The sequence below is a fragment of the Pteronotus mesoamericanus genome, unplaced genomic scaffold (assembly GCF_021234165.1).
Source record: "Pteronotus mesoamericanus isolate MK-2021 breed Mesoamerican mustached bat unplaced genomic scaffold, CSHL_Meso_final scaffold_128, whole genome shotgun sequence".
Lineage (NCBI taxonomy): Eukaryota > Metazoa > Chordata > Mammalia > Chiroptera > Mormoopidae > Pteronotus > Pteronotus mesoamericanus.
This window is the reverse complement of record NW_026555305.1, coordinates 786,120-799,951: the sequence shown is the minus strand read 5'-3', so window position 1 is coordinate 799,951 and position 13,832 is coordinate 786,120. Positions and strand designations below refer to the sequence as shown.

General features: G+C 45.5%; 2 protein-coding genes across 2 annotated transcripts; one reads left to right on the top strand and one right to left on the bottom strand.

Moving 5' to 3' along the window:
- Positions 1 to 224: 224 nt before the first annotated feature.
- Positions 225 to 3,597, bottom strand: LOC129082422 (zinc finger protein 416-like). The gene is given in 3 exon segments (XM_054588128.1): positions 225 to 483; positions 653 to 1,014; positions 3,529 to 3,597. Coding segments are annotated over 3 exon segments (690 nt in total).
- A 7,003-nt stretch (positions 3,598 to 10,600) lies between these two features.
- On the top strand, positions 10,601 to 12,488 carry LOC129082553 (zinc finger and SCAN domain-containing protein 4-like). Its single transcript, XM_054588255.1, has 3 exons — positions 10,601 to 10,996; positions 11,486 to 11,651; positions 11,743 to 12,488. The coding sequence occupies exons 1-3, from the start codon at positions 10,601 to 10,603 to the stop codon at positions 12,486 to 12,488; spliced, it is 1,308 nt and encodes a 435-aa protein (XP_054444230.1).
- Positions 12,489 to 13,832: the final 1,344 nt, after the last annotated feature.

The window sequence follows — 13,832 nt, the reverse complement described above, 5'->3', positions numbered from 1 at the left end:
TGGTGCTAAACAACATTAGATGTTAGAGTGAAGGATTTTCCATATTTCTTATCTTTATGAGGTCTCTCCATGGTGTGAAATTTTTGGTGGAGACTGAGGCTGAAGCATTGACTAAAGGCTTTGTCACATTTGCTGCATTTGTAGGGCCTTTCTCCAGTGTGAACTACCTGGTGCTGAATGAGAACAGACTTTTGCCTAAAGGATTTCCCACATTGACCACACTTCTAAGGCCTTGTACCAGTGTGAATACTGCAGTGCTTAATGAGGCTGGTGCTTTGACTAAAGCATTTGCCACAATCACCACACTTATATGGCCTTTCTCCAGTGTGAATTCTCTGGTGTTTAGTGAAGATGGCTCTTCTGCTAAAGGACTTCCCACACTGGCCACACTCAGAAGGCCTTGTTCTACTGTGAACCCGCTGGTGTTCAACAAGGCTGTAGTTCTGTCTGAAAGATTTCCCACATTCAGAACACTCTTAAGGCCTTTCTCCCGTGTGACTTCTGTTGTGCCTTTCAAGTCTGGATTTGGATCCAAAGGTTTTCCTCACATTCCCTGCACTCATAAAGCCTTTTGCTAGTGTGAACACTCTGGTGTCGAACAAGAGTGGCTCTTTGGTTAAAGGATTTCCCACACTGGACACACACATAGGACCTTGTTGTGGTGTGAATTCTCTGATGCTGAACGAGGGTGGGGCTTTGTCTAAAGAATTTCCGACATTCACTGCACTCATAAGGTCTTTCTCCAATGTGGGTCCTCTGGTGCCGAACCAGAATGGATTTGCACTCAAAGGATTTCCCACATTCGTCACACTCAAAAGGCCTTTCTCCACTGTGAATTCTGTAGTGTTCAATAAGGTTGGAGCATTGACTAAAGTATTTCCTACACTCACCACACTTAAAAGGTCTTTCTCCAGTGTGAACTCTCTGGTGTATGATGAAAGTGGCTCTTTGCTGAAAAGATTTCCCGCATTCACCACACTCAAAAGGCCTTTCTCCATTGTGAACTCTCTGAAGCTGAACAAGCGAGTATTTACAACGGAAGGCTTTTCCATATTTGCAAGATTCAGAATCCCTTTTTCTAGTGGAGACTCTTGGGTGGTAAACAAGACTGTGTTTGTGGCCAGAAGCTTTCCCACATTCACACAACTTGTAATGACATTTTCTGCCATGAAGTAACTCCCCACACTTGGAGATTTTGTTTGGCTTCTCACTATTGGAAATGACCTGGTGCTGGAGAAGGTCCAATGTGGCCAAGAACTCTTTTCCAACCTTCCTACACATGAATGGATTCCCAGGCACATGGAATGTGCAGCTCTTTACAAGTGATGCTCTATCCATGTGTCTTTTTTCTGCACTGAAGTGCTTCTGAAGCTGCTGTAGGTTTGCACATGCCCCAACCAAATATGGTTTGTGCCCAGGTAGATCAGCCAGGTGCAAAATTTCTTTCAGGATTGGGACACAGTTCTCACAGGGATGAGTCTTTTGGGTGGATGGACCCATCCTTGACAAAACTTCTACAGAAACACCCTGCTCAGAAGGTGTCTCTTCATTCTCCATTGTATGCCAACAAACTGAAAGAAGAGAAATGCTGATGGGTCATGCTGACTCTGGTGGGAGAGTATTAATCATGTTTTTTTTAACTTTCTGTATAATAGGATGTTTTGATATCTTATAAAGCCTCGATGGCTGGGAAGACAGCAGAATTGAACAACAGTACAGACCAAAGGGACCTAACACACATACCCACACCATGCCAAGTAGCTTTTCAGACCAAAATTTGATAAAAGTAAAAATTAATAACAGGAGAATTAGAAAACTCACAAAAATTATGTGAAAGCTAAACAACACACTCTTGAACAAACAATGAATGAAAGATGAAATAAAAAAGGGTGCATATGGGAGACAACCAAATGATGTTTCTCACATTGATGTTTTTCTCTCTCTCAAAAATCAATAATAAAAAATACCTTTGGGTGAAGATTAAAAAAATATTTTTAAAATACTTAAAAAAAAAAAAAGAATGGTCTTAAATAAACACCCTGCCTTCCCACCTCAAGGAAGTAGAAAAAAAGAACAAACCAAGCCCAATGTTAGCAGAAGGAAGGAAAAAAAAGATCAAAGTGAAAATAAATAAAAGAATAGAAAAACAACAGAAAAAATCAAAACTAAGAGATTTTTGCTAGGAGGGTAAATCTTATGTTAAGTATTTTTACTGCCCAAGTACACAAAATAAATAAATTATAATAATAACGAAGGGATGGGAGGAAACTATGGGAAGTAATGGATTAATGGATACGTTTATGGCCTTGATGGTGGTGACAGATTGAAGAGTATATACTTAACCCAAACCCATCTGGTTGTATCTATAGAATAGTTACAGCTTTTTACATGTCAACCATTCCTCAATAATGTGGTTCGAAAAATAAATTAAATAAATAAATAAATAAATAACTTACTAAAAAGCACCAATGGCCAAATTTCATAAATGTAATCATTACTGGGGCTCAAATTATACCTGCGAGTAAAAGTACTCACTGTATTCCTATACTGTTAGGAAAGTAACTAAATAGAAACCAAAGAAAAATAGATATGCCTCACTTAAACTGTAGCCTTTTCTAAATTTCCCAAAGCCATAGCCTCCATAACCTGACAATATCCCATACTGGGTACAGATGATCTAACATGATGAATAATACATTTAAATTAACATAAGTTGTTGAAACAAACTGGTTTAATAAAATGGTACCCCACAGTTCACCCAGTTAAAATAGTTACTATGGCCTAATGTAAATGAAAGCAGAGCCTTCAAGAATTAACACTTACTATATAATATCTAGTAAATAAAGGGGTTATCCTCACAGCTTCTCCATCCTACAGCCCAACTGCGCCTGTTCTTAAATCTGGAAAAATTAAAGGGTGCCTCTGGTGGATCCTATACACAATATCAATGTTATTAAAAATACAGACTCGCCCTGGCCAGGTGGCTCACTAAATCAGAGCATCGTCCCATACACCAAAAAGGCTGCGGGTTCGATTCCAGGTCATGGCATATACTTAGGTTGTGGATTTGATCCCCAGTCAGGGTGTGTAGGAGGGGCAACCAATTGATGTTTCTCTCCCTTCCCCTCTCTAAACATATCCTCAGGTGAGGATTAAAAACAAAAATGATTATAGACTCAGCTAGAACTTGAAACACAAGGTGCCATGGATCTGGACACAGTCGTTCTCCAGTAAGAGGGCAAACAAAGTAAGATGCGTTAGGCTGGCCTCATGACTCCTGAATCCCAGACTCTTCCCTGCAAGCTCGGGACAAAAAGACGGGGCTGCTTGGGGAAGTGCATACACCTCAGCACTGGCAGCCACAGTGCATGTGCCAAGAAAGTGGGAAAGTTAGCAGAGCCCATGTCTGGCTATCGAAAGGGAGGGGCTGCCTCTGGGGGAAAGGAGGACAAACAGGGACCAGGATGCTGGGGTGAGTGTGAGGGCCTTACCCAGCGAGGCTTTAAGTAACAAAGTCTCAAGCATCACATCGAGGTACAGGCGTCTCTGAGCCTCATCGAGGAGCCTCCACTCCTCTTGCGAGAAGACAATGTCCATGTCTTCAAAGGTTACACAGCCCTGCCATCACAGGGACAGATCATTCCATGATCAACCTCTCTCCTAGGACCGCAAGTTCATCCACCCACACACTCATCCCCTGCTCACCCTCCTACCAATGTCCCCACCTTGGAGCAGACACCAGGCCCTGGTGTTGCAGACACCCACTGTCTTCTCTTGGTATCATGATCACCACCTCTGCCCACAGCAGCTACAGGCACAAGGGCAGGGAGAAGCCATCCAAACTCAGCCTGGCGTTAGGACACACGCCCTCATCAGTGTCACGGCCTGACGTCCTGCAGTCCACTCTCCACGTCACTCTTTCTCCCACTCTCCTCTCTCAGTCTCACTCCGGCAACCACTTACACCCTCCGGCCCGCACTGCAGGCCTCCCCGCATGTCCCTCAGCACATGGCACCCAGACTCTCAGTGGTGCCCACTGCCAGAGGGGACAAAACCTGCTCTGAAGGCCTCACTGCCTCATTCTGCCCCTTCATCCCCAGCCACTGAGAACGACATCAGATCTCAGGGACCCACAGCCTCTTCCACCGGTGCTGCATCTGAGGTCCCCTCTCCAGTCACAGCCTTTCTCTCTCCACCTTGTCATCATTCAAAGCCCAGCCCCAGAGATCCTGCACCCCCAGGCCCAGTGACTGTCCCAGATGGTGACTGGTGTTCGGTGCTAATCTGTCAGAGTCACTGAAACACCCGAGATACACCCAGGGTCACAACACAAATCCTGGTGAGTCCAAAGTGTGAATAAGCAATAATGTGGGCTTCGTGGTCGTCTTGTCTCAATTACTCCTCTGCTTTCGCACTCCTCTTCTGTCCACACTTTCCGTGGAAGCCCTATCCACCTGTCCGACATCCACTCTCCCAGACCCACCCCACAGCCACCTGGTGCCCCAGCCAGGGATTGAACCTGCAATCTGGGTAATATGTGCCCTCACCAGGAATCGAACCCACAATCTTTCGGTGTACAGGACGATGCTCCAACCACTGTGCAAGCCAGCCAGGGTGCATCTCAGACTCTTAAGATAGCCAAAAACAGAGTTACTATCTCAATGAACAATTACTCGTACTCTTCTGGTTAATGGAGTTTCCATCTTTCCAGCTGCTAACCCCCAAAACTTTGGAATCACCCCTGACTCCTACCTTTTTCTCTCCGTTCCTTAAAATCTGATATTCTGGGTGGCCCTAATGAAAACGCTGGTCCAGAATCCAACCAGTTCTGCCACCTGTGTGGCCACCACATTGGTACAACCACCACCGCTCACCTGAGGTATTGCAGTCACCTCTTCCCTGCTGCCTCCCCACGCTCAGAGTCTGTTCTCCAGGCCGCAGTCACAGGGAGCCTGACCTCAGTCAGCCAACCCCGCCCCCCTCCCTGCTGCACAGCTTTTTCTTCCAACACCCCCAGAACACACAGCCAACTTCTCGAGGAGCCAGTCCCAGCCTGGCACCATCCCACCTTCTCTCCGTTTCCCTTTCTGTCTCACGGGAGAGGAGAAAGGATACCTGCGGGTGCCTGGACAAGTTCAGCCTCACCTCCCAGCATTAGCACAATCTGGGACCTATGTCTGCAGCAATTTTTTATACCTCATGGCATTGGTTACTAGCAAGAGGGACCACTCCATGTAACCTGGGTTTACAGTCCTGGGTTTCGTCAGGGTCCCCAAGCTCCTAGGACACAATCCTAGAGACAATAGGTGGGATCGGGACCATTGAGGGCCTGGACTATGCCTCCACTCACCTGTGTCCAGTCCATAAGCACGTCTGTAGTCATGGGAATCTGGAGGAAGAGGAAACTCACTAAAGGGATGTAACCATGGCAGGGCTCCATAGGTTCATTATATCCGAGCCTCATTCCTCAATGCTGGCTCTCCAGCTGTGTGACTTTGAACAGGCACTCAGCCTCGCCCTGGCGGGGTGGCTCCGTTGGTTGGAGCATCATCCCACACACTAAAAGGTTCCGGGTTCGATCCCCAGTCGGGTGGGGGAAGGAAGGCAACCCATCGATGTTTCTCTGTCACATCGACGTTTCTCTCCCTCTCTCCAAAATCCATAAACATCTCATCGGGCGGGATGTAGTTACTTCCCTGTGCTTCGGTGTCATCATCCCCTTTCCAGTCTCTTCTAACTCTGGGCGAATTTGGGGGCGGGACCGGGCGGAATGTGTAACTCGCATCAAGTTCTTCTACTCACAACCTTCCAGGGCTACCCGAGATGGAAGGGAAAACTCCTCACCCCGCCGTTTCAGGCGCGAATGCTTCTGCCTCAGCCGCCCCTGCGCCTGTTCCCTCGGCGGCCCCTCAACCCGTCGTCCTCTCCCGCCCTGTCACACCCTGTGTCACCCCGTGGCGCCTCACGGGCCGCACGCCGGGGCGAGGGCTGAGGGGGAAGGGCCGGGGCCGGGCGCCTCGGCGCGGCGGCCGCCGTCGGCCTCCGGGTGAACCCTTCCTGACAGACCGGCCGGTCGGACCGCGCGCAGGGGTCGCCCTTCGCCCAGACACCGAGCCGCCCTGCCTCGGGGCCTTCATGGGCGGCAGGCCGGCTCCGCGGCTCGGGGCGCTCGGGGGCTGCGGTTCCCGCGGCGCCGCTAACGCCCGGCTGCTCTGCGTGTCCTTTGGCCGCCGGGGAGCCTGTGCTGTTCCGCCCGTGAGATTTCCAAATATCGGGAAATGAGCACGCGTTCAGGAGACGCGCTTAGGACACCACGTGACCAGGGTGTCTGTGAGGCGAATGTTGACCTTCAACACGCCCGCGCGGTGGGACCGTCGTCAGAGGGCGCTGCGGAGACGGCGGGGTGCCCGACGGGGCCTCCCGCCCGGGGCCGCGGGGACTGCGCGCGGCGGCGGTAGGTATCCCCGGGCCGGAGCGGGAAGGTGCCGTCCGGGATCCGTCCGCGGCAGGGTTTATCCAATCACGCCTTTAATTGCATTACTGACCCCAGTCCCTTTATGAAAGGGAGGAGCCTCGGGAAGGCACAGCCGAGGAGCCCGTGCAGCCAGGCGGTCGGCCGCTCGGCCTCCGGGCCCGGATTGCCCAGTTGGAGGTCCAGCCTTGTCGCGGAGGTGAGTTTCCGGAAAGAAAGACCACGTTCCAGGGTTGTGCTTGCGTCTCGTGCACGTGCCTGTGGGCGTAATTTTGGGGTGAACATTCCCAGGCACAAAGATATGGGGCTTTTTCCGGACGCGCGTATGGTCTCCTTTGACAGCTGCTGTGGCCTAAAAGGGCTCGACGTGGCGGATTTCACGTCAAGGCCTGGCCTGATAGTTTTTCTGGAAAAGTCTGTTTGTATGGCCATGTGGTCTTGTTAATTGCATGTTTCTAGTAATTCATTTCTATGACGTCTTGGGAAAGTGTTGGCCCATGGCCGACGGCGGTGGGGGTGGGGATGGGGGCTAAAATTCAAAGCTATTAGGCTGAGCCTTATTCATTTATTAACTTATCAAGCTCCAGGGACAACTCTGGGAGCTGGGTGTGTTTAGAGCCCTGTGACACTGATGGCGCCCCCCGGGTAGCTGGTCTGGGTCAAACAGCTGCTTCCGCATTGGAACCCTGGCCTGGTCATTAATGCCAAGATCTTTACTCCAATGTTTCACAGCTGCGTCCCTGTGGGATGTCTGCAGGTCTGACCCACTGGTGGCCTGTGTGCGCCTGGAGTAGTCCTGAAAAGGAGAGTTTGTGGGGAGGGCAAAAAAAGAATAGGGTACGGAAAGATAATAAAGGCCAGTATACCAGATAGAACCAGGCACAACCCCTAAGATGGTGGGTGGAGGGGTGAGAACAGGCCTGGGCAAGGTCTCTGGTATCTGGAAAGGATTTAGTACTTTTCCCTCGGGGCAAGGGAGAGTGAAATAGGAAGGACTTTAGAAGATTATCATGAGATGAACAGCCGCCTGGTAGTTTAAAAGGAAAGACTGTGTTGCATTTTCTCTGGAGTCCTTCTGGATTCATCCTTGCCTGTTATTGATGGGACAAAGGGGGTTAATCGGATCAGACCACCAGATGAACTTAATTAACAATAAATATTAAACAACTAACAGAAATCAGTTGTTTTCTGGGGCCCATGTAAGACTCCCACCATTCCCTCATTCTTTCTGTTTTATGGTGTGAAATTAAAAATAAAAATCCACCCTGGCTGGGTAGCTCATTTGGTTAGAGAGTTGTCCTGATATCCCAAGGTCACAGGTTTGGTCTCCAGTCAGGGCACATACAAGAATCAACCAATGGATCCATAAATAAGTGGAACAACAAACTGATGTTTCTCTCCCTTCCTTTCTCTCCCTAAAATCAGTTTTTAAAAAAATAATAAAAAAAGAAACACAGAAAAATGTGAAGACGTAACTTAAACAAAAGCAGTGAAGCAGAAAGAAACGTTTGTAAGGAAAAGAAACGTTAAGGAGGGAAAAAAACTACAAAAGGTGATGAAGGAAAATTTCCTAAGAGATCACAGGACTAACAGAGCGGTATAGCTGGAGTGGCCAGACACAGGTCTGTGCGAGACTTTTCAGCGTGACTTATTTGCATGGATTCTGGCCCATCTCTTCTATCTTGCTCACTTATCTCTACTTCTAAGACTAGATTTTCTTACATTAATTAAAAGAATGTACCATAGACCAGATCATTGGCTTCATTTAATGGCATCAAGTCAGTGTCATATTTTTCGCAAATCAAATAACTGTCTCTCTTATCCTCTATTGGGACACTATTTTGTTGCTCTATTTGTCAATCTTTGTGCCTTTATGACTTAAGTGTTAGCAGTCGTCACAAAATGAGACTTTATTATCTGGTTGTGTAAACCCTCTAAATTTTTTCTTCAGAAATATTTTGTTTAGCCCTGGCTGGTGTGGCTTGGTAGGCTGAGCACAGGCCTGAAAACCAAAGGGTCCCCGGTTGGATTCCCAGTGTAGGGCACATGCCTGGGTGAGGGGCAGTACCCCAGTGGGGGATGGGCAAGAGGCAACCATACACTGATATTTCTCTACCTCTCTTTCTTCTTCCCTTCCCCTCTGTCTAAAATAAATAAAATTTAAAAATTTAATAAAATATCTCGTTTATTTTTTGGCCTTTCGATACACATGTCATTTTAGAATCACTTTGTCAATTTTCACAGATACATACACATAAATTTTCTGGATGTTCTGTGAAATTGCATTGACTATATAAATCAATTTGGAACAATATTACCTTTTCTATAACATTGAGCCTTTCAATCAATCCATATACATGGCTTTTCTTTCCATATATTAATTTTTTAAAGATTTTATTTCTCTTTACGTAGGAGGGAAGGTTGGAAGAGAGGGAAAGATCGATGTACCAGAGAAACGTCAATTGATTGCCTCTCGTATACCCCCATTTGGGGTCCGGGCCCACAGCCCAGGCATGTGTCCAGACAGGCAATTGAACCGGTGATCTTTTGGTTTCCAGGCCAACACCCAACCCACTGAACCACATCAGTCAGGGCATATATTAATATTTTGTATTATCAGTATAGACATCTTGTTTATCTCTCTTTTTAAAAATTTTTAATTTATTGCCTTGGCTGGTGTGGCTCAATTGGAGCGTTGTACTATAGACCAAAAGGTTTGGGCTTGATTCCTAGTCGGAGCACATACTCAGACTGAGTGTTTGATTCCCAGTTGGGGCGCGAATGAGAAGGCAAACAATCAATGTTTCTATTTCTCTCGCGCACACACACGTGCTCTTTCTCTCTCTCTCTCTCTGTCTCTCCACCTCTAAAAGCAATGAGAATATGTCCTCGGGTGAGGATGCATTCATTGAATGCTTCTCGCATGTGCCCTGACTAGGGATCAAACCTTCAACCTTGGTATATTAGAATGACACTGTAACCAACTGAGCTTCCCGACCAGAGCTTGCATATCTTTTATTAGATTTGTTTGTAGACATGTGGTATTGGTAAAAGAAGTGATACAATTTTTACTTTAACTTTATCTGCTTGTCTTATTGCAGAAATTGATTTTGGCACCTTGAACTGTTTCAGATACCTTGCTATATTTGCCTAGTCTAATATTTGTAAAATATTTTGGATTTTCCTTCAGACAAAATCAGGCCATCTATAAATAAGAGTGACATGTTTTCTGATCTTATTTCACTGGTTTAGATACCAGACAAATGTTGTATAGAGTTGATAATGGGCTTCCATCTTTGAGTCTCAAGGACAAAACGTTTAAGAATAATTTTTTCTGTATGTATTCTGTTTCTAGTTTACAAAATGTCTTTCTCAGCATTGAATAGTGACTTTCTTGAACATATTTAATGTATCTATTAAGATACATTTTGTTCTTTCCATTCTTTTAATGGGATAAATCATATTACTTTTTGAATTTTAACCCAACTTCCATGTAGAAGATAAAACCTATCTATTCATGAGGCATTTTCCTTATATATGACTGGGTTTGATTTTCAGATATTTAGCTTAGGATTTCTATGTCTATGCTCATGAGAATCATTGGCCACTCATGTTACTTTCCATAATGTACTTGTAAGATTTTGTTATCAGGAAGGTTGATTAATTAACTCCACTAATTAAAAGAGGATCATCTCTGCTCTTAGAGAATTTGGGTAAGAATTGACATTATTTCTCTCTGAAATATCTTATAAAAATCACATATGAAATACTGTGTTTTGCCATGTGTAATGCACTCCCATTTATAATGTACATCCCTGTTTTTGTGTGCATTATACATGAGATTATTATACTTAAGGGATGTAATCATTATACCCATGTCTAATATGCATCCTTATTTTTCTCTAAAAAAATAGGGCAAAAATGTGTGCATTATACACAGCAAAATATGGTGATCTGAGCTTGTAATTTATCTTCTATTTTTTAAGTATGCCAGTGACAGAATTAAATATCTCTCTCTCTCATCTCTCTTCTATTTCTAGCTCACGGTCTTTTTAGCATCCAGCACTATCAACACAGGAGTTCAAAAACAGAATCCTGGAAGTTGAGGCTCTGAAAAATATTGCAAGAATGGATTTAGACCTCAGAACCTCATTTCTGTCTGAACCATGCAGGGATGACTGTGGGTCAGAACACATGGACTTTATACCCAGCCAGAGAGCTGCTCTCCAAAAGGCAGAGGGGCACCCTGGGTTCCAGAACACTCAGCTCAGCTCATTTCAAAACAGCAATAACTCGTGCGCGAGGCAGGAACTGCAAAGAATTTATAACGCATTTCACTCATGGCTGCAGCCAGAACAACACAGCAAGGATGAAATTATTTTTCAAGTGGTCCTGGAACAGTTTATGGTCAACAGGCACTACAGTGGCAGATCCATGTTGAAGGAGAAATGGGAAGCAAGTGGCAGAAACCTGGAGACATTCATGGAAGGCCTGAGTGATGACTGCATAGAGCCCCCTGGCCTGGTGAGTGGAGGATTCTGACCCCTGGGGTGAGCGGCAGAAAGGAGACAGAAATAATTACAGTCTGTTGAGGGTGCCCCGAAGTAGAGAAAGAGTTACCGTAGACCCAGTTATTAGTCCTCACCAGGGAATCTACCATCCAAAGTAGGCAACAATAAAGTTTTATAGGCACTAATTCAGTGGGATATCTAAGAGCCAACATTAATTTAGTAAGTGATTTTCATTGGTGAGGTGGTAGGAGGACTCACTGAGAAATTGTCAGTCAGTCAAGGATGAGGAGAAATGGCTGAGCATGAGCTGGTTTTCCCCAGAAAAACTTGGTATTGGTTTGTTCATTAAGAATGAAGAAATTACAAAGAAATATAATGCAAGTAGAGCTCAGAGCAGAACCATGAGGTGTGGGAGCCTGTGGTACAGAGATTTGGGAAGAGTGACTGGGTCAGTTTCCCACATAGTAGCTCTGCTCTTTCCTTTCTTTTTTTTTTTAAACAGGTCCACGTCCACATGCAGGGACAAGAAGCCCTCTTTTCTGAGAATATGCCCTTAAGAGAAGTCATTGTTCATTTAACAAAACAGTTGTCAGCAGGAACCTCAACAGTGACAAATGTGGGGACACACTCCTGGACTCCCCAAGATGCTTCTCTGCAAACAGGACAAGGTGAATTAGGGGAGCCCAGGGACCTGAAGGATATTCCACATAAACTCTTTCTTGGATACAGTTTCACTGAGTCATGTCTTTATTTTCACAGGAGATGAGGATAAAGAAAATGGTGGCAACATTTCTTTGAAAACTACTGAAGTAAATGACAATATTACTGGTCAAGGTCATCAGACACCTTCCCTAATCATTATCCAGGGAGAGACCTTTCCTGCTCCTGAAGGGGGAGATGTTTCTTTGGAGAATCCACTCAGCTCCAGAAGAGCAAGTCTAGGCACCTCCAGGTCCCAGGACGGGTCCCAGAAAGGACCCTCTTATCAAGATGTCCTCAAGAAGGCGGGACCAGCGTTTCCCTCCAGGCTGCACCAAGTCGCCCCTGAGCCCATACCTACCCACCAGAGCAATGCTGGAAGCGCCACTTGTGGGGGACACCAAGGAAGATTCCGCAGAGCCCAAAGATCATACCAATGTGACAAGTGTCCTAAGATCTTTAGGTATTTCTCTCGGTTAAAAGTCCATCAGAGAAGACACAATAATGAGAGGACTTTTATTTGTGCCGTGTGTGACAAAGGCTTTGTCCAGGCCTCAGACCTACACGTGCATCAGAAGATTCATGTGGGAGAGAAGCCTTTCAGGTGCAGCATATGTGCCAAGTCCTTCAGCCACAGAACCAACCTTCAGGCTCATGAGAGAATCCACACGGGAGAGAAGCCCTATGTGTGTTCCGTGTGCCAGAGATGCTTCCGCCAGTCATCCACCTACCACCGCCACCTGAGGACGCACCAGAGAACTGTCTTCAGATGTGTTTCCTCCACGCCCGAAGCTTCCTCTGGGTAATGCATAGGAAAATGTCTGCGAGTGTATATATTTCCATTGTACTTCTCTATTTAGAACATACTTTATAATTTCTTAATCATATATTCCATTCATTGTCTCCCCCTCTAAAATGTAAGTTTAAGGAGGACAGGGAATTTGTTTTGTTTACCAAAGTATCTCGGGTGCCTATAAAGTAGCTGACACATTTTAAATGACCAATAAATACCTGTTGAATAAATGAAAGTGTAATGTTTGTGTTGTTTACTTTTTAAAATCCAGGCATGTGTCCCATGTGAGAAGATAGTGAGCTCCAACGCCAGGACACAAACCTACCTGCTACCCAGTCCCCTGTCCACACCCTTTATTTTTGTGCAGCCACAGGCACCTAAACCCGTGGGGAGGGAAGGTGGGAACACGGGAATAAGCCTTAGTCCATGAAAAGGAACTAATATATTCAAATGATATAATCATTTCTTTAATCCACTGGAAACATCAATAGCTAAATGGGATGTGAATATGACTGGTGACTGAAAGTTGCAGAACGCTATGTTAGGAACAGATACCATAAAAGTCCAATGTTTTCCATTCATTTGTTCCAAAGATGGCAGGTATTGGGGAGGGGGAATGAAGGAACTTATTTACCCAACCAGTTTAAAGAGGTGTTTTGGAGGAAAAAAGGATTCTGTGCAGTGCGGAGGCAAAAGCACACAGGCTGGTTATTCAGAATCCATTTGTGAGCTGGTGTCCACTAGGAACTGGGGCTCAGTCCCACTGAGAAAGTGAAAGGCTCCATGCAGGGATGGCCTGAATCACAAAGGGGGCCATCTGTCACGTAAATTGTGACATTTCTCTGTTTTCCTCTCTGCATTCATACAAGGGAAGACTATGAGATTGCAGATAAGGCTCCACTGTGTGGAGAAGCTGCCCTCCTTCTGGGGCTGTATCTCAGTGTTTTGCTATTATGAACATTCTATTTTTCCATGTTTCTATTATTTCTTTTTATCCAACTTATTGGGATGACATTGGTTAATAAAATTATATAGGTTTCAGGTGTATGATTATATGTATAATACATCATCTATATGTTGTGTGTTCAGCACCCAAAGTAAGTCTGTTTCCATCACCATTTATCCCCCCTTTACCCTCTACTACCTCCCCCAACCCCCTTTACCTCTGGTAATCATACTGTTTTCTGTGTCTTTGAGGGTTTTGGGTTTTTTGTTTGTTTGTTTGTTTGCTTAATCCCTTCACCCTTTTCACCGAGCCCTTCCAACCCCCTCCCCCGACAGTCTCAATCTCTTCTCTGTATCTATGAGTCTGTCTCTATTTTGTCTGTTTCCTTCAATAGATTCCACATATGAGTAA